Here is a 27,825-nt window from a genome sequence, read left to right as displayed (position 1 = left end):
CAAACCAACCAAAATTAGAATTAAATCCAAACCACATTTATTTTGAATAACTGAAGTTCAGTTGTCCAGTCTTTATAAATTCAGAGTCATTCCCAGATGTTATCAAGAATTATAATAGGGATCCAACTGAGCCTTTTCAGCTCACATTGCTGAGGAAAGTCTTTTCAAGTACCACTCTCCTCATTTCTGGAAGCAAAGTTAATCAAATGCCTGGCACAAACGTAAAGCATTACTGCTTTTCCAAAGGAAAATGGGAAAAGGCTCAAAAGTTAGAACTGTAAGGAGGATGTTTGAGAAAAAAAGGGTCAGGCCTTAATTACCACTGAAGTCACTGGTAAGTCCAAACAACAGCTGGCACAAGGTCACTACGAATTTCACAATAAATTTCAAATTTATTCTTTAAGAATCTCACTCAATGTCCATGAAAAAAAGATCCCTTAGGAGTCCCATTCACTTAAACTACAGTAAAACAATTTTCTCCAAGATAATAGACACAGATGGTTAAGGGCTCATACAATTACAGTGTTCCACAGCAAATGCCGTCAGCATTCAGATAGCTGAAAAATTGCTTTGGCCACTGCATGAGATCCTGACATCCTGATGAGTTTCCCTAATGTTTTAACTTTCTAAAAACATACTTAAGCTTGTTTTAAAAGGAAAAATTTTATTAAAAGTGCTAGTCATGAGGAAAGAGTTTTCTATAAGTTTTGAAAATATGTATGTTTTAGTCCTTTCACCTCTGAAATTAAGGAATCACAGTGGCAATTCTAACAGCATGGTAACAAATAAACCTATGCCATGAGAAAAGAATAAAAAATAAAAAAAAACTCATATAAAAAGTTGCATTTACGTAAAAAAATAAAAATTTACTAAGCCAATACATGCAGCATGATTTATGATTAACACTCTAAAATTCTAAACAGGCTGTAACAAGATCCATGCAGCGTGTAACTGTCAATATATCAGATTTGTCAAAATATCCCCATGTGACTGATCTGCCAAGGAAGTTGCTTCTTTAAGCATCTTCGAGAGTATTTATTTTGTTCTACAGACTTCTTAGACTCTCCCATGTATAGCACGAGTGTTGCTTGACATGCTGCAGGGCCATTGTACCTCAGGTAATTTCCACCCCAACGTCTCCGTGGCACAGGAAGGCTCTGAGCTGTGGTTCGTGGCCAACCTGATGTCACTCCAAGAGATCAGGGAGCCAGAGCTCCATGCAGGCTGGCACGCACACTGACATCCTCCCTGAGTCTCTCATGCTTTTAATCTCCTTACTGTAAACCCAAAATTTACTGCTAGGAAAAAACCAAACAAACTCCACATACACACCCTGGTCACAATCCATGTTTTGCACTGAATCCCACCGTAAACTTCACTCATTCTGTTAAAAATAAACAAGCACACGAGTTCTGGGAGAATTTAATCACTGGGCAGCCCTGCAGCAGTGACCCCCGGTCACAGCTCTCCACAGGGGTGGATGCAGAGCGCAGTCAGCCCAAGTGCTGGGCTGCAGATGGTGCTGTTCACCCACCTCTGGGGGGCACACATGCTCCAGCCCTGGACACCCACGGCCCAGGACACCCCGATTTGCTCCCCCCCGACGAACAGCAGAGGCCTGCAGCCAGGGTTGGCAGTGAGATGGCACAGGGAGAAAACTTGTGCCAGGTCTCTTCTGTGTGCCTGTTCATTTGTAAGCAAAGTCTGGCAAATCCAGTCTCAGGCCTAGTGGTCCATAACTCATTTTCACTCTTTTCTTTTGCTCAACAGTCTAATAATCCACTCTGCAGGAAACAATTCTTGTAGTTCATGGAAAATAAATAGGTCTTTATTTCACAAACATGAGTAATTTTTCTGTTTTACTTCATTTCTGCATATTAATTCTCGCAAATAGCAGACACAGATACTGTTATTCCATTTCATAAAGTTCCTTTATGATTTTACTAAGCTGCATTTAAACAAGTCTCCTGTACAGAGCGAGTTCAACAACCCTGAAAGCATAATAGATGTTTTCTAAATAAAGATTCATCCTTGATTGCATCCTTGGATTCATCCTTCACTTTCTCAGGCGGCCAATGCTCTACACTCTATTAACATGATAACCATGACACCCTTCCAGTGTTCCACCGCCTAACATGCTGTTCTTGTATCTAAAAGCTGAAATCATTTGCTTTTTTTCCTCCACATTAACCTTCGCATTTGTCCCAGATAACTCAATCATCCAATTAATCCATTGCTTTCACATACTTTATTTTGCATCTTTCCCCCAGTCTTCAATTATTCCACGTCTCTGGATAACTCTATTAATCATAAAAAAGACACTTGTATGGCTTCAAGGTAAATATACTGTTGCTCACATAAAAAAAAAAATCCAGCCACTGCTAAATCTTGTCCTTACATTTTTCTTATCTTACCATATTTGGTTTCATGAAATGCATTCCAGTATTTTCCTGAAACCCAAATCAGCAAGTGTGCAAGCAGATGCATAATCTTACATATATATCAAACACTAGGACGTAAACATGCACATTCAGGAGTCCTTTTGTGGATTTCAGTAGTTGTGTGATATTTGAAACACCATTATTGTACAGAACAACATGAACCAAATTTTATAAATGTCAAAAATCCTTCTTTGCACCTCCTACGGGGAAAAAAAAATTGTTCCATTCACAGAATCAGAGAATGGGTAAGGCTGGATGGGACCACAGTGTGTCATCTGGTCCAACCTTCCTGCTCCAGAAGGGGTATCCTAGAGCACATTGCACAGGATTTTGTCCAGATGGTTCTTGAATATCTCCAGTGAGGGAGATTCCACAACCTCCCTGGGTAATCTGTTCCAGTGCATGGTCACCCAGAAAGTAAAGAAGTTCTTCTTCCTATTCAGGTGGAGCTTCCTATGCATTAGTTGCTGCCTGTTGCCTCTTGTCCCATTGCTTGGCACCACCAAGAAGAACCTGGCTCCATCATTTTGACACCCACTCTTCAGGTACTGATATACATTGATAAGGTCACCTCTCAGTCATCTCTTCTTGAGGTTGAACAGACCAAACTCCCTCAGCCTTTCCTTGCAAGACAGATGCTCAAGTCCCCTAATCATCTTTGTAGCCCTGGCCTGGACCTACTCCAGGAGCTCCATGTCTCTCTTGTACTGAGGAGCCCAGAACTGGATGCATCTCAAAACTTTTTGAGGAATGGGCTGAAAGATTCTCTCCAACCAACCCTGGTTCAGCCACTCAGAGTATATCCAGAGGTTCCACTCTACTTATTCATTATTATTATCACAGCACTACTCTCACTGGTATTAATCCTGGCACAGTCTTGTTCATCTGTTCATAAATTTGCATATTGGGATCAGCAAATCCATCTCAGCCCATGCTGTGTAGATTCACAAGTAGAAATGGGTATGTACTAACTTAAAATGGGCATCTACTCCATCACAATTTAAAGTCCTAAAATATAAAGTTAGAGAGATGTCCAGCCACCTTTAGTATCTACTTCACCAAATTAACCTTCATTCTGTAGACAGCTCTCAGTGAGCGCAAGGGAAAGATGCCACATGTGGCATATGTCATGCAAGGTCCCATGAGACTCCACACATGCTCCTAGCCTATTAACCCTTTTTATACCAGTTTTAATTTCAAAGCAGAGCATGTCCATCTCTCTTCCCTCTTTTGCACCTCTGTAAAATCCTTCAAGATTTTTTTTCAGTGCAGTACACTTTGTTCAGATGTGTTTGTATATGAGACTGAAGATATTTATAAATTTTAGAAAAACTAAAAACAAAAAAAAAAAGAAATGTGACATAATCTGTTTAAAGTCTCACTTGAGACATCTATTCTGACCTCTTTTTAAAATATTTTATTTACAAATGTATAAATACTGATTAATGAAGAATATAAAGCAAACATCACTAAGCTTCACTTTACACGGCAGTCCACTGAAAGAGGGCATTCTTACTGGAATTGTAGAATTGATGCAGATTGAAATCACTAAATTAATGAAAACACAAGCTTTGGTAAAGAACTTGCCAGTGATCAGTTTGAAGACTCAAAAGTTGAACATTATTTCACCAGAGAGAGGTTGTGCCTTACAAAGCAGCCACAGAATAGTACAACTCTATGGCTAAAAAGGACTGAATAGATCACCTCACTCGACCCCGTGCGGTGAAGTTTGAGTTTGGCTATAAAACACCAGAGCTGCTTCTTTAATTTATTCTTGAAAATTCAAAGGAAGGAAATGTAACACACAAAACACATATTTCCAGGTTTTTACTTGCTTCTCTACACTTACTTGCTTCTCTGAGGGACATTTTTGCTTGCTAATCTTCAAACTAAATCTTCCATTAACTGAACTGAGGTTTTTTGTTGTCCCTTCCCCTAAAGTCTGACCTCAGAAAACATTTGTTTGCCAGCCTCTGCATAAACACCTTTTACGTACTGCAGACACACTATCATGTCTCCGTTCAGTCTTCTCAGTTTCAGACTAAACAAAGTCAGATTATCACAACCTGCCCTTGATCTTCCAAGAAAACTTATCTTCTTACTGCTTTATTACAGATGGCTGCAGACCTCTTGTCCATGCAAAGATCAGAAGTTACACAGGCAGTCAGAGTTTCACAGCCACGTGCCCACAAGCACACCAGCGTGTCCATGAAAAGGCTGAATTACAAGCTGCCTCTCCGTCTCCTAAACACTGTGCTGGCCCCACAGGCAGGGTGCAGAGCTCATGTGTAGTTCCTGGAGCCCCCTGGTCCTAAGCCAACACAGTCCTGCACAGGTGATGGACCCTGTAAGATTCGTGGCAGGGCAAGGGTGACACTTGTTGCTGACATGACAAAAGGCCTGAGCCAGAGAAAAGGTTCTACCAGCCACAGTGTTAGAGAAACAGATGTATCACTACAAAGATAAAGTGACTGAGCTCAAAACCTCACTTGAGGATGTGGCACAGCAAGGGCAGAAGGCACTGGGATCTTTCCCGTGGGTGGAAGGTCCTTGTTCATGAGTGTTGCCTCCCAGACCCAGATGATGCTGCGACAACACCTGACAGCAGCCATGACAGCAACAACCAACGGCACTGGCTATTCCCAGTGCCAGTTCTAGCTGCAGTGGCAGCAGTTATTGATGGCAATATCCCAACAAGCTGTGTCTAGGATCCTTTCGTTCAAATTTCGTGGCGATAGTATGCAAATGAGACTACATGCGGTAGCATGTAGAAAAAGTGTAGATACACCGTGTACACCACTTCCTCTTTGTCCATCTGCTTTCAAAGACCCATTGTAACAGTCTCCCCAGGGAGAAAAATTACCCTGAGAGGTCTGTAACTCCTTCTTTTCTTCTGCTGGGGATAAAGGTATTATGCTTACTATAATTGCAGACTCCTGGGAGTCCTCAGTCTCTTCTGAATTCTTAAACAGAATGATAAAATGCTACAAATTATTTCCATTAGTTACTAACTATTGGGTAAATAAAGCTGTTCAACCAGAAAACACATAACTTACCTGAATAGTCTTCTTTCTACCTGTGGACTTCCATGTCACACTGTAAGTTCCGCTGGACTTTACCCCACCTTGCTTTACTAACTCCTTTATAACAAACCTTTAGTCCTGCTCCCCTTATTTCCACTTCTTGTACAGCTCCTTTGTATTTTGCACATCTCTTGAAAGCAGCAGTATATTCTATAAGATGCCTCCTATCTGTTCTACCTGTCAGCAACCTGCCTTTGTGCCTCTGACACAAACATCTGCAGTGACTGCCAGATCTCCTGCATTTCTCCCTCTACTGTATTACTACCCCAGGAGACCCTACCTACTGCTTTTCCCAATTCATTGTCCTCTCTTTACTTCTCACTACTGTCTTTGCTTTTGAAGATGAGCCTGGGATTTTGTGACACTTGCTTCCTAGTTATCTTTCTGTTTTAAATTTTGAAGCAGTCCCCCCCAGCCAGTCCAGACCTATCTAACTAGGCAACTTTGACAGCAACTTTTTGAACTTGACAAGCTGAAGATCTCTCTGGTTGGCACTTCACTCACAAGACACAGAGGCAGCCACCCCAACTCCTGCAGCAGGCAGGGAACAGAAGAGTGAGTGTGCCCTAATCTGGTTTGCACACCTGCCTGGGGATGAGCTGAGCTGTGCCACAGAAACACCTTTTTCTTGAATAGACTACTGAGGGCTCCTCTGTAGGTGTTCAGATGCAGAACTCTACATTGTTCCTCTTGTCAATTATGAGGATAAATGTTTTTCCCCACTGCTATACAGTGCTGTCCTGATGCCAGTTGGTGACCAAAAATCTACCATCAGCTTCCTTAATCCAGTTCAAGACTTCCAATTGACAGCAGCCATATTCACCTTTTGTTCTGTTTTATCTTTGGCCAGAGACAAGCCAATGTCTCAGTTATAATGTGCATTCGGTTGTCTCCACCCCTTGTGCTTCCCGCTTGCTCTCGCCTTTTGCAACCTTTACTACACGCTGCCAAACGTAACTTACCAGGGAGGAACTGTTTAAAATATGCAAATGTAATGCTAATAACATCAAAGAGAAAATAGATCTGACTCCTACAGCTTAAAACTAGCTCTGACCAAAGGCAATGCACTCCAAACATACCTGAAGCAGGTAAAGTACTAAAACTGGCAGCTAAAACTTTATTCTAATTAAATTCAAGGTACTCTAAGTAGAGACAGATTTTGAACACTATGTGACTACCTTTAAATTCACTGTTCAAAACACCATAAATGCCTTTAACAGATAACACATGTTTCTGTATATGAGAAACATGTTTATTCTCATGCCTTTTTAGGTCCTCATGCAGTCACACATCTACGTTACCTCAGGGCAAGCCTTGCTTCCCAGATTATATGAAATATTGCTGTAGAACAAAATACTTAGTTAATGTTTATGATTAAATGTTTGAAGTTGCTCACTGTCTGAAGTCCACAAATACTACTCCCACTGGAGCCAATGGCACAGTTACAGTGGCTCCAAGGGAGCTAGATCAAGGCATAGTACTTCTAAACTGATATATAAATTATTATTAAATACAGATACATCAAAAGTATATAGATAAAAATAATTCCATGCATAATTTAACAATTAATTAAAAAGCCAACACCTAATTGCAAATGGTAGAATTTTATCTCTTGCAATCTCTAAGGAACAAATAATATTAAATAAAATCTGGGCTGAGAGCTAATTGCAAACAATGAACACACACAAAGAGAATTAATTAATATATTAATATATTAGTCTATCACATGAAACATTGATTCTAGTGGTTTTAGTCCATCATGCAGTAATCACATGATACGCTTAATTTGCCTTATACTCATCCTTTCATATATGATCACCTATATAAAAAAAAAACACTTTAAACCCAACATACATAAAAGCATATGCTCAACTGGTACAATAGGACTGCATGCCACAAAAATATTGATGTGCTCAAGTCATACTGTATTTCATGCATATTTAATTTACTGTTTTCAATTACTCTCTTTCCTGCGACCAATTAGTCACAAAGTCTAAATGTATTAAAGACTACCAAATAAACTTGAAAGCTTTGGTGCAGTTTTTATTGACTTGAATTTGTTTGTTTGCTTGCTTGATTGATTGACTGCAGAGAGTTTTTTGTGATGCAATTTATCAGTAGCCTTAAAACTTGTACAATTTGTACAAGTTGTAGCTTCAACTTCTTGCATTCTGTCACAACTTTTCCTCACTATCTTCTGGTTACCTTCCTCCGTCATCTAAATTTCCATTACAGTAAAAAAGCCATGAGTTTGGCTTGCTGAGCAGCCTTGCAAACAGCTATAGATTACACTAAGCAGGTGAAAGATGTCATGTGGTTTACCTCCAAGTAGAAGACTTTTGAAAGATTTGTATGTAATGCAGCATGAATAAATCATAACTATACATATTTCCAGGGAAAATAACAAAATCAAAAACTTCTTTACACCATTAAATGATGATCTTCTTCAAGAGTTATTTTTATTTATTTTTCAGAAGGAGCACATCTCAAAGGTAAAACACACTTCAAGACCTTTCAGAACAGTCCTGAACATACAATGGCAAAAATTTTAGGAGAAAAAATGGTATATTATTCTGTCTACCAAGCAGACAATGGGCCTTCTGGAACAACTGAAAAACGAAACAGAGGAGGAAACACTAACATTTCAGCTGCACCCAATGCCTAAAGCAAGCTGTGGGCCATGTTGAAATGGGATTTTACAGAATTTGTTCCCAACACAGTTTGCAGCAGTTGTCAGAATAAACTCTGAGGAACACACAGTAGGCTCATTTAGATGCACTAGCACAGCAAGGAATCTTTGTCTTATTTTAACACTTGGGGGGGAAAAAAAAAAAGAAAAAAGAAAGCAGGTTTTCTGAGTATGTTTCAAATCTAGGGGTGTTAAATTGAGACTTTTTTAAAAAGTCACTACCATAAAACTAACACCAGGTTCCTCATCCTTCAGATATCAGTGTAGATCTACAAAGTGTTCATTTCTAAAAGAAGAGATGGGGAATTTTAAATGACATCTTAAATGCACAGCTAAAAAGAAGATACTGAGACACTGCAGAGTAGCACTATCTAAAAACAATAACTACTAGTGTCCATAAAGTGCCAGCTTTCAGCAAGGGAATGACTGTGCTTTAACAGGAATGGTCAGTCATGCTGCTATTAAGGTCATACCTGAACATCTCACAATACAATCGACCCAAGAAGCCATTTGCAAACCCTGTGCTGCTTGAAGGACGCACAGGAATCAATAACTTCAGGTTTCTATTCTGAATTATTCATTCAGTCTTTGCACAACAGAAAGCTGTTCTCTCTCTAATGCACTATCACTGCAACACAGAACATGATTTTGAACACTGTGCTTTAAAACAATAGTTTTAAAAGCATTTTGTCCAGCTACTTATAAATGTTTCTTGCTCATAAGACCTTCAAAAATTACTTTTGGAACAATTAATGACTGTGCAGGGATGCTGCCCATTCCTCCTATCAGCAGCATGCTTCTCCCAAGGTCCAGTCAGTCAAGGGTCCCAAAAGCCAACCCACCCTGTCAGTGCCATGAACAGTACAGCTCTCCCTCTCCAGGGAGCTGCTCAGGTACCCAGAGGCCCATACTGCTGCTAGAAGGTCAGCTAAGAGGCTCTCTACAACCTTTTCCTCCATGAGAAGGATGATAGTTTCCTTAGTAGGAAGATACTTGGGTGTTCACCATACCACTAGCCAGTTTTTGGTTGCCTTGCCTTCAGTCCTAATTTCTGGTAAAGAAACTTAGAATAATATCCCATTTAATTTGTCAGGACTAAGATCTGGCACTACAAAATTATTTTTAAATTGATTTGAGAAAGGAACTGAACAACAAAGAAGAATTTGCCTGCTTTTACTCCTTTTTCATCATCAACTTTTTTCATTTTCTGACTTTCATCTCATCTTCCACCTGTATTTCAAACTAGCCTCACTCTTTCCTTAAATTTTGGGGTTTGGGATTCAAAGGATGTCAGGAAGAATTTCTGGGCTTTCCTGGAAGCTGGATTTCTCTTTAGGTGATTTAGAACTATGCAACCACTACACTAAACCCCTTGCTACCACAAATGTACCTTTTCTTGTCACATCCAGGATTACTTACTGCTCTAGCAAGTACTAGAATTTAACATCTTATTTTGGCAGCAGAAAAGTGAAATGCTTGCTAGAAGCAGAGGGCAGTTCAGAGAAGAGAGGAGACCTCTACCCCATCACCACACTACTTTGGCATGTGAGTTTCTCCCTGGAAGCTCATACCACAGCAGTAGCAGAGTCTAAAGTCCAATATCTCACCTCTCCAGCCCGTATGTCAATAAGACACAAAAGATAACATTTAAACTGGAGCCCCACATCAGACAGTAAACAGTAGCCTTAGCAAGGCCAATGCTCTAATCAGTCCTCAGAAAATCTGTTATCAATTCAAAAGAAAAACTTCAGCATTTAAAAAATGTAGTGACCGTCCACTTCATCTTAAACTGTGGAATTCAAAGATTCAACAGCTGAATTTTGCACATAATACATTATGTACTTGTCTCTAAAACTATGTATATCAAAATAATTAGCACGAAATATTTCTGCAATGACTATGTTTCTAGTTTAGCAAAGCACACAACATGAGACTAATCTTACACACTGAATTTTAAATACTACGCACTTATAGGCTTTGAATCCAATGCAACTAGAGATAGGCAATGGAGAGCAGAATGGTAAATATTTACAAGTTACTCAGTGAATCACAGACAGATCAATTACAAGAGTGACAGTAGGCTTCTTTGCCAACCCCCAAAGAATTATGGTAACTAGTAAAAGCACCATTTCTGCTGACCTAGAAAAAAACCTCTATAAAGGCAAGTTCTGGTATTTCCCCAAGAAGTGCAGGAGAATAGAAGATCAATTAAAATTAGTGAGGAAAGAACTAAACAAGCAGGGAAAACATAAAAAGAGATGAGAAAAGAAAAATAGAGAAAACAAAAAAAAAACAAGTAGGGGACAGAGAAAAGAAACAGGGAAAAGAGAAAAAAAAATAAGAAAGAAAACAAATGAAATTAAAATGTGATCCGTCCCCATGCCCATAGCAGGGTCCTGTCCACATATATGGTCTGGTGTTTGCCATGATCTCTCATAACTTCCACGATCACCTTCATCTTTTCTGCTTCTTGTTGAACCCTACACAGCATCAGATAAAAGCACACCGACCTTTTTCAATCAGTGGAACAAAAGCACTTCTGAGACACAATTCACTTCCCCTTAGGGAGATGCCTTATGGGTAGACATCTATAAGGGCTTGTTCCCTCTGCTACCTACTAAAGAAACCCGGGTAACCAGCTCACATAAAGCTATTGAGATGCCTGAGATGAGACAATTCCCACCTTCATTTGTGTGCAACGAGTTATGTGCAGTGAATGGGCAAACATGAGTTGCATGTTTTGTACTAAATCCAAGGTACATGAAAACTAGGGCTCAACTTCAACTTAATGCATTGACCAGGACAGGTCCAGTATCTCTGCTAGAAATTCACTCATTTATTGTGCTCTTTTTTCTACATTCCCTCCATTATATAATATTTTCTAAATACACCTTTGTGTCTTAAGAGAAAGCATCTGAAGGTTTGATTTTAATTTCCATCCAAGTCACTGTTCTAGAAAAAATGCTCTAAGAACAGAAATTTGACAACTGTATCACCAACTGCTTTCAAACTATTTCCAGAAGATAAAGCTGAGTTGCTACATAAATTCCAAGTTAATGGAAGAGCTATAGCCAAACTATATTTGTATAAGTTAACTATCCTTTACTTGAATTCTAAAGTGAGCAATCCAAGATGAAAATCAGTGCCAGCAATATACACAGACACACATTATTTTATCTATCTGTATCTATACCTCTGCAATCACCCACAGTGAGAACTACCTGAAAATGAAGGCCTAAGGCCATTGACATTGGCAAGGAAGGCAACAGGATTTAGTGTGAGCTCTTTACTCTGATTTTCTTAGGGGTTTAGAGTCGAAATCTTTTTTAAGCTACTCTCAAGAGGTTGACAGTACGGAAATCATGACTGTGCATGTTTTAGAAGGGTGTAAGACAATGGTATATAGAAATATCATTATCAGTACACTGCTCTTCTGTAAAAATATGCACTGTTTTTAACTTGTATTAAAGCACTGCTCTCCAAAAATCTTCCGACAGGCTTTTCCCCATCCCACAGATGCATTTTTTAAATGCATCTTTAATATATAAAAAGATTAGTAGCCTCTACAAACATGACAACAATTACCCTCAGTTAGAAGAATAAATGCCTGATGGCTAATTTGGATATTGCATTTTACTGCCAGGTACTGGCAACCTTCCTGGATGTTTTTTTCTTTAAATCTAATTTGTTTGAAGTACTGGACAATGGATACATTTCTTACACCATAAACAGGAGGCAAAATTCAGAAAGGGAAGGCTGCAGACCTGCCTTTTGTCTTTTCTCATTAGCAAGTAGAAGACTTCTGCAAGGACATGGGGCCACTTCGATGTTTCAGGATTACAGTGAGGAGGTATCTGCATAGAAAGGGCCCTTGGAGCAGCTGTTTCTATACAGCATGTTTCCTTTGGGTCTAGCAAACCCACAAAGGAAAATCTACTGGTATGAGCCATCCTGTGACTGCAGGCTCACCCTGCTCACAGAAAGGTGGCATGCTACTGCTCTAAATACAAATGCAAGGAGATCTTTCCAACAGTGTCTGAAGATTGTACTCATTAATTAAAACTCAACTCTGACAGTTTGCAGATACATTTTTATTTAATGTGACTCTTACATGAATTCGACCTCGGAGTTGGGGGGCATATCAATGCAAGTTATGTTAAATAATCATACAATCTGTTTCTCCAAAGAAATGTCTGGGCTAGACAGCTGGCACTGAGACAGCAGATTAAATTTAGAACTGAAAGGCCATACAGTGAAGGTGAATTCAGCTTTTAGTTATCTGTCAATTAAAAGTTGTACATGTTGTTAAAATAATGTGCTTTGTCCCTGAAGCAAAGTTCACTGCTATTCAAAAGAAAGATATTGAAATGTGAGTTTTGTCTCTAGAATCTTCTATTTCTAATCCACAAGTAGCATACTAATGCCACAGGATGATCTGGACCTCTCTTTCTCAAGGTCATTTCCCCATCCACAACATGGTACTTAAAATACTTTTTTTTTTTCTCATTTGCCTTAACTATGGTACTACAGCCATGACATACTAATTCCAGAAAACAGTCAAGCCTTATAGAAAGAAATCATATCTCTTAAACTTCGACTCATTTTAATTTCAAATTCAAATGCTCAATTAGATCACCTTGGGACATTAGACAACAGCATTTCAATTCCCCCATGACTCCCCAAAGACAAAGCACATGCATAAACCTCACAATTTGAGATCTTCCTTATATGTAACACAGCTGCATCCTGACACCAAACATGTAGTAAAAGACACAATTGCTGCTGTAGCAATCAGTCATCCAGACATGACAGATATAACTGACCTTCATGAGATGCTGATTTATCCATTTTGTGAACGTCTTCTTTTGTACTTTGTCCCGCTCATCTAGAGGTAAAAAGGAAAAAGAATAGGGTTTAACAGCTCTACAAGTGATGCAGAAGATTTTTTTTTATTAAGAGATTTATAAAATTAATATTCTAGTAAATTTATAAAATTTAAATTTTCAAGAGCTCCAAAATGTCTAATCAAAATAACAGCACATAAAAGTTTTTGCAGTACATCACAGCATGTACTGAAAAAGTTTCTTGAAGCTGCAGTTGAGTTCCTTCAGGATAATGGTTCCACAGGTACAACATCAGGACTACTAATAAAAATATAACTTCCTAGGAGAAGTCAACTGCCACTCAAATTGTACTTAAAAAGTCATGGTAAATTTTTAAGAGCTATAAATACTACTCATAGCCTCTACAATCAATTACTTACTAAAGTACTAGGCAATGGAAAATCTCTTACCACATGAAAGCTAACTTTTTTAATCACCATGCTTTTCAACTGGAATATCCCTTGTTCCAACACACAGGGATGAGTTACAGCTTCAGTCAGAGAAAGTACCCTCCTTTAATTCTCTTTAAAATCAACAGGGATGTCCACTAACCCAGATATGGGACCCAGCCACTTTGAGCAGTTTGCTCCCTGGCACGGCAGTTAGCAGCAATGATTGCCCACAAAACAGTGTGGAGATATAACAGAAGTAACAGACTCAGGGTAAGAAAGCATCCTACTTATAGATAGGAAGCATATACGTGAATTCTACTCAGAGGAAAACTAACCACCACAAGATTTATCTCCAGCAACCTATGTAGGGTCACGAGCCAGTACAACTGCTACAGAGCCCGTTCACAGTCCTGGAGCTACCCAGAGCAGGAGTCACGGGGCATTAGGACCAGGACCATCTGTGCAAGCCTAAAATAGCAAGATTCCTTCTGACCCCGTACAACACAACTGCAGCTGTTTCATTGACTCAGGCTATTTGCAGTGTGGCTGAGAATGAGCAGTGAGCTCAGGTAGCAAAACAGGACCCCTCTGCACCTATTGCCATCACTAGAAGACTGATTCAGATCTTGTATTTTACATTTTAAAATACTGTTTTCAGGTTAGTCAAAGAGAACAATAAATAAAAATAAATTGACTGAAAGTCTTTCAAGTACTTTCAAGTTTCTGGTGTGATACTGAGGTCTTTCAAAACAGCATGACATCATACAAGAGTACATGTTGGGCCAAACTGAGCACTGCATGCTGCTCCTAACACTAGTGAGAAATTACTTTTGGGGAATAAATGCAAAAACAAGACAAGTAAAAGCCTGTGAAGCCTTTGTATAGTCCTCTCTCATGTTACTCACAGACTTTCTACATGCTCATACATATCTTTGCATTTAAGAGCATTAGATGCATTTTTTCCTGTTATTTTTTCCAATTCTTTTTTAACACACCTATCACTTTGATATCCACAGCTTACTGTGACAATGAGATCTTCAGGCAGTATGTGTAGTTGTATATTTGGCTCTGTACAGAATAGTTGCTGATTCCTAAACCCCTTTTCCACACCACTCAAGATCTTCTAAACTACTGGCATATGATTTTTTCCCCACTTCACAGCTTTACATTCTCTTATTCTACTTGAAGACTCAAAAAAGAGGAGAAATAGAAAAACTAAAGAGCAAAGCTGCACTACTGGGAAAAAAAATTGGCAGATTAAGAGAACTTTTTGCTATATACACTTCCCTATAGCCTTCATCTAGCAAGACATCATTTCTGGTATCAGTTATTTACCCTAATAAAGTGGGAGCTCTGATTTAGTAGATGTAGAGAACAGAAAATCTCAGAAATAAGAGAAATCTAGAAACACTTTCACTTTTAACTGTTCCATTATGGGCAGCTCTTGTAAAAGGAACACAAGGTTTCTCAGCTGCAAAATTTCACAATGTGTACAATGTGTCTTTTCTCCTCAGGTAACCTCATCTGGTTTTGACCACACAGAAGTTTACATTTTGGGAAATGTTACTGTGACAACAGTTAAAAAAAAAAAAAGAGTTGAAAAAAATCCACTTGTATTTTGTTAAGCCTATGGAGTCACTATTAGCTTCAACACTATTTTCAATTAAAATGCCAACATTCATAAAACAAGTGATACTTACTACTCTTGTTCCTTTTATACATACATATGTATTATACAAACACTCACAGAAAAATTCTGTGACTGACAGACACGAATGTGCCATGAGGAGGAAAGCTGACACCTGTCATGTTATGAAAAACACCATAATTAAAGGAAGGAAAGAAAGTCATCAAAACAGAATCACAGAATATTGAGTTAGAAAGGACCCACAGGATCATCGAGTTGAACCCTTAAGTGAACGGCTCATACAGGGGATTGAACCCATAACCTTGTCATAGTTAGCACCAAGTTTTAACCGATCTCAGTGTCACACCTCACTGTGATTTTTATCAAAAAACCAAATGCTTCCAGAAAGGTAAAAGCATACTAAGAGGAAAATACAGTGCAACAGTGTTCAGTGTGCTCCAGCTCAGAGCAGAACACACCAAATCAAACTCCCCAAATGAAGTAAAAACCAGGGAAATTACAAAAAAAATGAAACACTAATTAAGGAAAGAAACCCTCAGAAAAACCCTTGAGAGAAGCTTCCCCCCAGAGAGCTCTGCCCCGTCCCACAGGCAGCCCTGCTGCCCTGCCAGCCCAGCTCCAGGCTGCATTACTGACCCATGCAGCACATGACTTCCACCAGCCTGGCACTCTCGTCCTTTTCATCTTCATCAGACTGTCTCATTGCCCTCTCCAAAAGTTCAGACCTTCTTCTCTTTTCAGGGCAAAGGAGAGCCAAGGAGTGACCAGGACTTCTAGCTGACACAAAGTAGCAACACCCCTTTTTAAAAAAAAACAGAAGCAAACAGCCCATGTGCTGTCAGAGCAAGCAAAACTGCAAGCCCTCTGGCTTTAACTCAAATAAGAAATAAATTAAGCATCTGCATTTGTTTGTTTTGAACTTTCAGGTGCATTAATACACATTTGAGTGCAAATGCTGAGCTTTTCAAACCAGGAAGTCTGTTTTTAATTCTACCAGCAGTGAACAGCAAGGAAAGAGCGTCACCATGAACGCAGCAGCAGAAGTGCTGTTTAAGCCGAGGTAATTTAAGAATGCAGGTAAAGCAGGAGCTGCAGAAAGAAAGGACATATTCCTACATCATCTGTTATGTAGATCAACACAATAAACCCTCAGTAGTTAATTAATCAACTTAAGTTTGTCTGCTTTTACCTATTATTGCAGACATTAATGTGATGTATCAAACAAACTCAAAGTCTCCTGTACTTTATGTGCCTGGAAAGTGCCTCAACAAAATGTCTCCAGTCTTAATAAACTGACAACCTACTTCATGAACCTATACTACAATACAGAAGCATCTAAAGAGGCTCCAGATTAGAGTATCTGCACTTAAAAAACAGTTGCTGCAACTAAGGTCTCTTGCTCTGTGTTCTTGTCATTCCTCAATTCCAGGCACAAATTCAGGGGCCAGGTCCTTCTAATACCAATATGAATCTCTATCACCTACATGGTTCACAGTGTCTGGAGATCAGGACAGTTTCTCTGGAAGAGAAACAGAACTATACCAAAGGTGACACATGGCATTGATGCCTCTTCAGTGGTCTCCTAGGGAGAATCACAAACCCATTGAGTCTGGAAAAGATCTTTAAGATCATCAAGAGCAACAGTTAACAAACAACTAAATCATGTCCCTAAGTGCCACATCTTCATGTCTTTTAAATCCCTCCAAGGATGGTAACTCAATTATTTCCCTGGGCAGCCTGTTTCAATGTTTGACAACTGTTCTGTGAAGAAATTCTTCCTATGTCCAACATGAACCTCCCTAGGCCATTTCCTCTTGTTACTTGGGAGAAGAGGCCAACACTCGCCTCACTACAACCTCCTTTCACGTAGTTGTAGAGAGCCACAAGGTCTCCACTTAGGCTCCTTTTCTCCAGGCTAAACAACCCCAGCTCCCTCAGCCATTCCTCATCAGACTTGTGCTCCAGACCCTCCACCAGCTCCATTACCCTTCTCTGGACACACTCCAGAACTTCAATGTCTTTCTTGTAGTGCAGGGCCCAGAAACGGACACAGGATTCAAGGTGCAGCCTCACCAGTCCCAAGTCCAGAGGGACAATCACTTCCCCTGTCCTGCTGGTTGTGTTATTTCTGATACAAGCCAAGATACCATTGGCCTTCTTGGCCACCTGGGCACACTGCTGGCTCATGCTCAGTCCCTGTGGATCAGCACACGCAGGTCCTTTTCCACCAGGCAGCTTTCCAGCCACTCTGCCCCCAGCCTGTAGTGTTGCATGGGGTTGCTGTGATTCATGTGCAGAAGCCACTGAGTGCTTCTCTCTACCTGAAGGCATACATGAAATCTTCTCTGAGCAATCACAGCAGATGCCACCAGCTTGCATGAGCAAGCTTGTCTCCACTTCTCTCCACACCAACATAAAAATATGCAAAATAAGCGCAGCAATACAAACTCCTCAGTTTCCAGATGAGCTGCAAATTTCTACGCTTCTTTCTCTGATATTTTCACCATTAGAATGAAGTCTGGAATTCCTACACCTAGTGACAGACTTACTAAAAAAAAAAATAAATCTCCTTTTCTTCATCAGCTTTGAGTATTGCTGTTATGTTTGCTTCTCTGCTGATATTTGTTTGCCTGCATGAATGGTCAGATAGTTAACAGGTTTTTCTACTTTTGTCCAGGTATTTACAAAAGCCCTGAAAGGTATTTTTCCTATGTTTATATAAGAAAGCTCATATAATACTCATAAAACTCACTTATATTTACATTCACGTATAAATGCACTATTTTTCTGCACAAATTGTTGCTATAATACCTATTTATATTAAACTCAAAAAACTGTGTTAAAAGAACATTACTAGGGTTGCAAAGGGAAGCACTCAAAAGTAGAGTTATAATGAACTAAAACTGGCTGTGAAACCTTAATACAACCTTCTTAGTAATATACATTATATTTAATTACACGGTCATTTAGTATTTTTTAAAGAGATTACTGTCTACATCATAGAAGAAATGCTACTCATTTAAGGAACAGTTACTCAATGTGTTTCATGTTGTTATAGAATATGAAGCACCATACCTATTCACTCATCATTTTTCAAGCTCTGAAGACAAAATTCATTTCACAACAGGTTTTCCTCTGGTATTCCTAAAATTCCTGCTGTAAGCTAGACCCTGGTGCTGAAACATCACCTTCAAAAATAGCCAATAATTAACGTATGAACTCTTGGGAAAACATTTGGTTTAGGACATTACTCAGAATCACAAACTACGTAAGAAGCAGGGGATAAATCCAATTCTCCAGTCTGTGCTGAAACAAATGATCTTGGAGGCTCCTGCTTGACCAAACTTGACCCTAACTTCTCACAGGCCTTCCATGTCTGTACTAAATATTCATTCTTGCTTGTTAATTAAGGACCAGGGGACATCCAACAAACCCACCACAATCTGAAACAGTCTCCAGGAAGGTAGCATCTCAGTTCAAACAAATCTAGTATGGAAAGTTAAAACTACATGTTTTTCCATATGGAAGGGTTAAATAATCTCAATGACAGGATCTTTCATACCACAAGTGGGTATTCTTAACTATCACTGGGTTTAAACTACTCCTACCTGTAGGCCTTGTATATCAATTCTTACCATATGAAACAATAAAAGCAGCCTTTCGTCTTGCATGCAGCAAGTTCCAACAGAAATTCCGTGACATCCAGAACAAGTGGTAGATTGATCTAGCTGAGAAAACACAATTATGCGCAGATAAAGGTGATCACAGAGAATTCTATGAGGCCTTGAAAACAGCATACGGACCTACATACCAGGTCCAAAGCCCTCTACTCAGCGCTGATGGTCAAACGCTTCTGACAGATAAAACCTCCATTCTGAATCAATGGTCTGAACACTTTCAGACTCTCTTCAGTACCAACCGTGTAGTCCAAGACTCAGCAATTCAGTCCATCACACAACAACTGGTGAAGCATGAATTGAATACTGCCCCCACTTTAGGAGAAACCCTTAAGGCCATATAGCAGGTGAAAATCGGCAAGGCAGCTGGGGTTGATGGAATTCCACCTGAAGTCTGGAAACACGGGGGCCTTGCACTCCATGCTAAATTTCACAAGTCTGTGGTGCGCTGTTGGGAACTAGGCAAACTACCATCTGACCTTCAAGATGCAGTCATCATCACTTTGTATAAGAAGAAAGGAGTTAAATCAGACTGTTCAAATTACCATGGTATTACTCTGCTCTCCATTGCTGGTAAAATCCTGAACAGACTAATACCTGCTATAGTAGAAGGAATTCTACCTGAAAGCCAATGTGGTTTCAGGGTCAACAGGAGAACCACAGACATGGTGTTTGTTCTCAGACAACTGCAAGAGAAGTGTAGGGAACAGAACAAAGGTCTCTATGTAACCTTTGTTGATCTCACCAAGGCTTTTGATACTGTGAGCAGAAAAGGTCTATGGCAGATTTTGGAACGTTTAGGTTGTCCTCCCAAGTTCCTTAAAATGATCATCTCACTCCATGAGGATCAGTACGGCCAAGTCAGATATGGTGACGCACTTTCTGAGCCCTTTCTAATTAAGAATGGTGTGAAACAAGGCTGTGTTCTCGCTCCTACCCTATTCACAATCTTTTTCAGCACGATACTCCAAAGGGCCACAGCGGACCTCAATGATCAGGACGGTATCTACATTCGATATCGTACTGATGGAAGCCTTTTCAACCTAAGGCAACTGAAGGCCCACACCAAGACCTTAAACCATCTTGTCCAGGAGCTGCTTTATGCTGATGACGCCGCCCTTGTTGCCCACACAGAAGCAGCTCTGCAGTGTTTAACATCCCGCTTTGCAGACGCTGCTGAGCTCTTTGGGCTGGAAGTCAGCTTAAAAAAGACTGAAGGTCTCTATCAACCTGCACCTCAGGAAGTCTTCCATCATCCCCATATCACCATTGGCCAATCAGAGCTCAAATCAGTCCAGCAGTTTAGTTACCTAGGTAGCCTCATCTCCTCAGATGGTAAGATTGACAGAGAGATAGACAACAGGTTAGCAAAGGCATATAATGCTTTTGGAAAACTCCATAAAAGAGTCTGGTAAAATAAACACTTGAAGAAAAGTACAAAGATCAGTGTTTACAAAGCCATAGTGCTGTCTGCTCTTTTATATGGTTCCAAATCATGGGTCATCTACCGCCACCACCTGCGTCTCTTAGAACGCTTCCATCAACGTTGCCTCTGTACAATCCTTAACGTCCACTGGTCAGATTATGTGACCAATACATCTGTTCTAGAGCAAGCAGCAGTCACAAGTATTGAGGCCATGTTGCTGAGAACACAGCTGCGCTGGGCAGGACACATCTCAATGATGAAGGACCACTGCCTCCCTAAGATCTTGCTCTGTGGTGAACTTGCCACTGGCTGCCACAAGAGAGGAGCCCCAAAGAGAAGATACAAGGACTCCCTGAAACAACATCTCAGCCTCAGCCATATTGATCAACATAACTGGTCTACTCTGGCCTCACATCAGGAGGCCTAGAGACACACCATCTATAATGCCGCAGGATCACTCTTGAGGAAAAAAGACAACGCACCTGGTAAGGTGCACAGTTTAAACACAGAAGATGAAAGATAGTATGGGCATGGAGCAAGGGAGAGATATGGTCCACATGTGAGAAGGAAGAATTATATACATATATATATATATAGTTAATGAGTCTAGATAGCAAAATCTGAATAAGAGATTTTCAGATCTTCAGACGAGATAATGATGGTGTTTCACCCTGTTGAAAGAACTGTCAAAAAGAACCCCAAGATGCAGCAGGACAGACAAGGATTACTCAAAGGAGTAATCCTATTTAAGAAAGGAATAATACTATTTAAGAAACGCAAGATAAAATGAACGCTGTTAGGCATTCATAAGTAAGGCACAAACTCCTGAAATGCATTGTCTAATTGAGGCTCACTTAAAAATTATGAAAGCCTAAACCCCTCTTTTAAAGTCTCATTTCATTCATGTTAAGTTCCTTCATCTCTCTTTCCTACTTTTTGCTTTTTTGCCATCGCTCCCTCCTTCATGATAAGCTTCAACTACAACTCATCTGACTCATGGATGTGAAGTTTTAACTACCACTGATGTGTTCCACACATATATAAGGAGGCATGAAAGATATACAAATATATCTGCAGATATACAAATGCATTTTCAGAGAAAAAGATAAGGCAGAAGGTGCTTCTTTCTCACTTTGCTATTCTCAAACATCTAAAATTTGGAACAGATGCAATGCCACAGAGGGTTAGTTATGCAAGAAGGATATCCATCAGCACCAGAAGAACCTAAGGGAAAGTGTTCACATCCAAAATATTTATTATTTATGTTTAAACCCTTGAAGAAAAACTTGCATTATGTGCTAGTGTTTCCATCACTGCTTGCAATCTTTTAATCACAACCTGCCCAAGGATGGGAAAAGCCCCACTAGATCCTTCTCCTACTTCTACCAAGGCATTCGCTACCAGATGCTCTCAGAGAAGGACACTGAAGTCAAACTGTGGGTACCCCAATGTGTCACACAATCAACTGCTATCCTCACAAACAGAAATCAACAATTGACATCATCTACCCTGTGTTTTTCCAGAAAATGTATCCCACTCAATTACTGCCCCTCTGATGAGGTCTGCACTGATATGGCAAGGTTCTTTCAAAAGAATGGCTCCTCTTCTGCATATTCCTATCAGGCAAATCATCGACTCTTAGAAAGCTTCACTTTTATGTCTTGTCACATCATATATGTGCATAGTTATGGAAGCATTTCAAATTTACTACTATCCTGAGTTTTGCATTGTTAATTTAAATAGCAATGAAATATAAATTCAGTTTAGGTCTTCTAATTTTTCTGGCTGTTCCAGTTATTCTGTAAGAATTTAAGTCTCTCTCCAGTTTCACTTCCTCTGAAAACCAAACAGATTTCTTATGCACTGGAATGAAAGGTCACGTATACAGCTGGTCTGATGACAAAGATGAATCAGGATAAAATTTCTCCCTATTTATTCTAAAATCCGATGCCCCGTCATGCTCTATTTTTATTAACTCTGAACTATATGCACCAAAAGCTGAGGATGAACTAGAAATTATGTGGTTTTCCTGGAATTTCAGTCAAATAAGACCAAACTAAGACCTGACTGTGAATTTAACAGCTCAACTTTACTAAGTAAAACCCCTATCGGTTCCTATGTCATTAGAGTTCTGCCTTCATGAAATAAAAAACAATCAATGTTTAGAATCTCTGATATATTTTTCAGACAGAATATTTTTATTTCTCTTTCACAAAACAGTATTGCAAATTTTACTTGCCAAATCATTTCTGTGGGTATGCATTCAGCTGTAAAAATGCAAATGTTTTCAGAAAAAAAATCTTCTTTTAAAAAGTGAGCAATGTAATCTGTAGACTGAATGTGAACTAAATTTGGCAACAGACATAAATGCATCAAAGGCTGGCAAGTGCTCAATTTTATAGAAGTTGGGAAGAAAACACATTAAAAATGACAGACTGAAAATAAACTGGGAAACTTCAGCATTTTTTTGCATTACATTCGGTTGTTGCCCATCAAGTGGGCTTCCTAATGAAGATGTCTTGACAGCAACAGCTGCAAACAGAATCCAAAGATATCATCCTTTCATGGATTTACTTGATTTACTTCATGGTGTTTTATTTGATACATGTTTGTTCACCCAGCTCCAGTGAGCAGCTTCCCAGTCTTGCAAGGGAGGTAGTGAAACAAAACTGGAGATTAATTGATGGAGAGAAGACTTAAAATATAGAAGTTAAAATGTTGTGATCTGGGACAACACTTATTTTCGAAACTCTGCAATTCATCATAACTAAGTACCAGGATAATCTGTTTGATTAATATGTCTACCTATTAAAATCTGAAATTAATTGCTTTGGTATGTTAGCAGTATACTTCCAATGAAATTAAAAGACTTGGGAAATAAAGTCTTTAGTCACATGCAAACTTCTATTTGAGGCTTTGCAAAATACAAAGCAAAATACAGCGCTCTGTCTGAAAGATATCTTGCTGTAAAAGAAATTTTGACTCATGCCCACAACAATCTGTTAATTGATTAGATGGGGTTATCAAGTTCTCAAATATAGAGTCAAGAATAAAATCATACCATTAGCTGCACCGTTCTCTCCAGCTACTCACACAGCAGTTCATGTTTTGTTTCTTACACAAAAGGCCCAATTCCATAAGCAAACAAGTAAGCACAGTTTTCCTGAGTCTATGTAAGGTCCAGATCTAGCAGAACTCCATGAAGCAACCAGGAGAAGACTTCATTGGAGTCTGGGGATCTCAAACTACCCAGACATCTTAGGTACAACTTGCCTCCTGGCCTCATGGAAGACCTCGGGCTCCTGCTGACGGACTCTGGACATCCTTTAACAAGCTACTCTGGGTAACTGCAGTAAACCAGTTGTACCTGAGACCATGAATTCACACCCCAGGCCACAGAGAGATTTTTCAGCTTATGAACAGCTGCTGTGGTTAAACTCTTACCCATTTCCAAAGTAGCTGCTTTGTAAATATATCAGATCACACACGACAGCATGAATGTCAGATGTGTTTGACTAACATCAATATTCATAATCCAGACTCACATAACTGATATCAAAAGATATTTGCTGAAACAAATAGATAGAAGGCACAACAAATAATATTGTTCTATAGTTTGCTAAAAAACACAATAAGACTTTTTGATATTTTTGGAGGTCAGAGTTTAATCCTAATTACAGATGAAGGAGCAACCACAGAAGTTCTATTGACTCTGATAGAGCTATGACCACCTTCAAAATCAAGACCATATGCAGACAAAACCACATAAAAAAAATCAAAACTGTAAGAATGATTGGTTCACTATTTCAGGTTATGATATTCTGTAATGCACCACATCTCAACCCTACAAATGCAGGTGGACACGAAACCACAATAAGCAGTAAATAAATGCTTTGTTCTGAAAACATTCAAAAATTTGCTAATTGCACACCCATCTGGCTCAATAAGAAACTGCACTCAAAGTCTCACTTGGACCATTTTCTGCCACTACTTTCCATCTATGCTTAAAGCAGGATGAACAATTCAACTGTCCTTCGCCTAAAACACTGCATTAAATCTCTGCAGGCTTGCCTGGCTTTACCATCCTATGCACAAGGTGGCATGTAAAACTTAAACTACTGGAACAAGAGCTATACTTCTGGTATGATTTGCAGCAACATAAATTAGGGATTTCCACAACAGTATGGAAGAAATATTGCTATATGTGTGCACATACATCAAAATCAAGAAGAATCCCAAAGGATGATTCATAGGACCCCAGGCAGCCAGCCCTTTGTAGCATTAGCCTAGTTAAGTAGCTACCTCACATCGGAAGAGAGGTGCGGAATAAGCTCAAAAAGCAATTCTCTAGTGTCTTCCAGTCCCAGTAACGAGTGTTCCAAAAGGTTTAGAACCACAGAATAAACAAGGTTCTCAGCCCCTGAAAGTTAATAGCTGAAGAATTAAACAAGAAATCAACAAGACATACATACAAGCAGACCACAGGAGGTACACAAGGATATAATATTTCACTTAGGAAGGAAAAAAAAACCAAATCAATATAGCCTTCAACTTCCTTATTTAGGCTTTTAAAAAACATCATTAACCAACTCAGATTAACTAAAGTCACATAAGAAAACATTCTTCTCTGCAGCACTACAGAGCTCCATGTCTACTTCTTTTGTGCCCAGAAAATCACTCCTGGGCAAGTACTGCACTAGCACAATACCCTGTGAACAAAACTCCCAAAGCTCAGTGACCTTCTAATGTATTTCCTTTTGTGCAGACCTCTCCCTGAAGCCCTATAGCAGGACAGAAGTTTAACTGTTGCAAAGAACGCAACAAAGCAAAACTGCACAGATAGCAATGAGCAGTACTGAAAAACTTATGAGAATTAAAGGTTTCCAATTTGATTCAATTTTCAGTATTATTTTACTTCTTCCCTTTATATGAAATAGAACACCCATGTGCAAACATCAGCTCCAGCTATCAAGACACATAAAACATTCACATAATCCAACAAAATATTCAGCAGACGTTACCTTGTCCTGCAAAGTGTATTGCAGCACCCCTTGACTTGTGGCTGGATCATCCCATTTTAGATTTTAAAAGTCTATTAAAAAAAAGCAAACCAAAGTTTGGGTGGTTGGTTGTTGGGTTTTTGAGTAATCAAGGAAGTTCTGATATAAATTAAAAAGAAATTATACACTGCTAGATGACAGCTTATATATTTTAAAATGTTGATACAAATTTTAGGAGAAATCCCACACTGGAAAGATATGCCTAACCAAACAGCTTATGAGACTAAAGCCTATTTCATCAATCCAGAGCAAACCCAGGTCACAGCAATAAGCATCACTGCACTAAGAAAACTGCAGTCATTTTCCCCAAGCCCCTGGAAGCCAGCAGAGACCTATGCTGACTTTGTGTGCTACTGTCCTTTGATGAAGTCCTCCTGCTTTGCTTTTTATACTCTCCCTTGGAGAAAAAGCAGTGGGATACATTCGAAGAAATCCATGGAAAGGTCCTGAGAGAAGAAAAGAAGACCCAGAATAGGATTCCCTTTGCAAACAGTTCAGCTGGTCTTTCAGGTCCTGTGCTTCCTTGACTGTACTAACTTCAGACTGCCTCAGAGCATGAAGAACTGGAGGGAGAGCAGCAATGTTTCCATGTGACAAACACCACCTCTGAACAGCTATCTCCTCAGTACCACCTTAGACTCTGATACTTTAATGTAACATACGAAGTACATGAATATACTCACTAACAGAATCAAGAGAGTTTGAAAAGAGGGAATATGAGCAGAGACCTGTGCTGCTAGGTTTGGCTAAATCGGTAGGTCTTTCTCCCCCTCTGATCCTCACACACTGTGATACATTGATATTCAAGGAGATTAATTCGGTTTTCATGTGGTATCAAAATAACAGGAACATGAATCAGAATCACTGGGCATTAAAAAAAAAAATAAATCTCACCAGTTGATGTTTACGCCACAGACATATATGATATTGCTCCTCATTCATCTCCACCAGCACACTCACCCATTGTTCTCCCTTCAGTTCCATGAACAATTAAAGATTCTCCTCCACCACAAAGAAATGTAAAAATAACTACTAGGGTGTTTTCTGTGTTGTAGGAGGACAAAGAAAACACACACGCTCTGAAATCACAGACTTGTAGAAATTTAATGCCAACTCCCATAAAAAAATAGTAAAATATTAAAATAAAAAAGTATCCCAGCCAATTTCATTATAAGACTTGGCCTAAAGAAAACAGTCGACTCTTAAAACAAGTCTACAATAATTTGGAAGTTTCATTGACTGCTTTTCTTGATTATCACACAAACCCAAAGTAAACACTTTCACTGAGTTGAACTGTTGTGAGTATATTTTGTGTCTCACAAAATATCTACAGTCCTAATCCACTTCATATAGACTTACCTGTTCTTAATGAAACAAACAACCCACCTATGCTAGTAAAAGAGGTAAACCACAATTTCATAATGTGGCTATGCTGGTGCAATTAAGTTAAGTGTAAGAGCTGTGAACTCAGGACAGAAAAAGAAATAATAGTGCTAATTTAGTCACACATAAATTACCCTGCAATAATTATCACTCTTTCTGAAAATTAATTTCCACATACAAACAGCTAATTAAAATGGCATATTTTATTAAATTAGTCCTTTCCTTCCCACATTCATGGCCACATGTACTGATTAAGAAAATACAGTAAGTACCATTTGAATCATCCATTATGATGATGCAAAATTTATCAAGTCCTGCAATAATACTAAAACTTATTGAACAAGGGCTCAGCGGAGCTTTGGGATGATATTAGGGCAGGTCTTCATTAAACTGACTAGAACCACCTAAATGCCCCTTCCCATCTAACTGCACCACCACAGCCAGCCTGTTAGGAATTCTACTCAGAGGTGCAGGCACCAAGGCAGCTATGAAGGAGCTGGGACACCTTTGCTCTTCTGATCCCCTGGAGTTTGGGACACCTAAATTCACAAGGTCCATGGACCTCTGATGACTTTATATGATTACTAGCTCTCTGCTGTCCCACAGATAAGACAAGTGTCACCACAGATTGAGATTTTAAGGTTTCAAGGAGATGAAAAGGTCACTTCTGAGAACTCACTGCCATGTATAAAAAACAGCTGATAAGGAACACCACAAGAACTACAGAGAAAGGGAGTTTTGAAAATGGTACTCTCTGAAGAACAGGAAAATTTAAGGAATGAGAAATGATACGGCAGAGAGAGCTGTGAGTGGCACTGGAGATAAAGACAAGAAGCTGATATGTTAAATAGTGGAAGAAGAGGATTCCAGGACAGTAATATACAAAAGATAATGATTTCAGTGAACACACATGTTGAAATGACTTGTTCAGCTTGGCATCTGGAATAGCAAAAAGATGGATCCTGTGGCAGTCAGTACAGGACTCAGACCTCTCTGGAGATCAGCTTACGCTGCATGCACAGAAAGAAAGGCAAGGTTCCAGAAACACTCCTTAGTCTGACACTACAGAATAAAAGCTCAAGAGTCACATGTTTCAGCCTTAGCAACTGTAAGTGGTCTCAACTGTGATCAAAATAAAAGAAA

At 39.3% G+C, this 27,825-nt stretch overlaps 1 protein-coding gene across 3 annotated transcripts in view; it reads right to left on the bottom strand.

Annotated features, from left to right (window-relative positions):
- The window catches only part of DST (dystonin), a 277,490-nt gene that overhangs the window by 206,302 nt on the left and 43,363 nt on the right, over nt 1-27,825 (bottom strand). For all 3 annotated transcript variants that reach the window (XM_029962798.1, XM_029962799.1, XM_029962797.1), the window contains exon 2: nt 13,037-13,098. In XM_029962798.1, the coding sequence (XP_029818658.1) occupies nt 13,037-13,042 (6 nt within the window). In that variant the 5' untranslated portion in view covers nt 13,043-13,098. The remainder of the gene's footprint in view (nt 1-13,036; nt 13,099-27,825) is intronic.

This window comes from Manacus vitellinus, unplaced genomic scaffold (genome assembly GCF_001715985.3).
Source record: "Manacus vitellinus isolate BGI_N305 unplaced genomic scaffold, ASM171598v3 scaffold_4_pilon, whole genome shotgun sequence".
Taxonomy (NCBI): domain Eukaryota; kingdom Metazoa; phylum Chordata; class Aves; order Passeriformes; family Pipridae; genus Manacus; species Manacus vitellinus.
The sequence above is the reverse complement of the archived record's forward strand: the minus strand, read 5'-3'. Positions and strand labels throughout refer to the sequence as shown.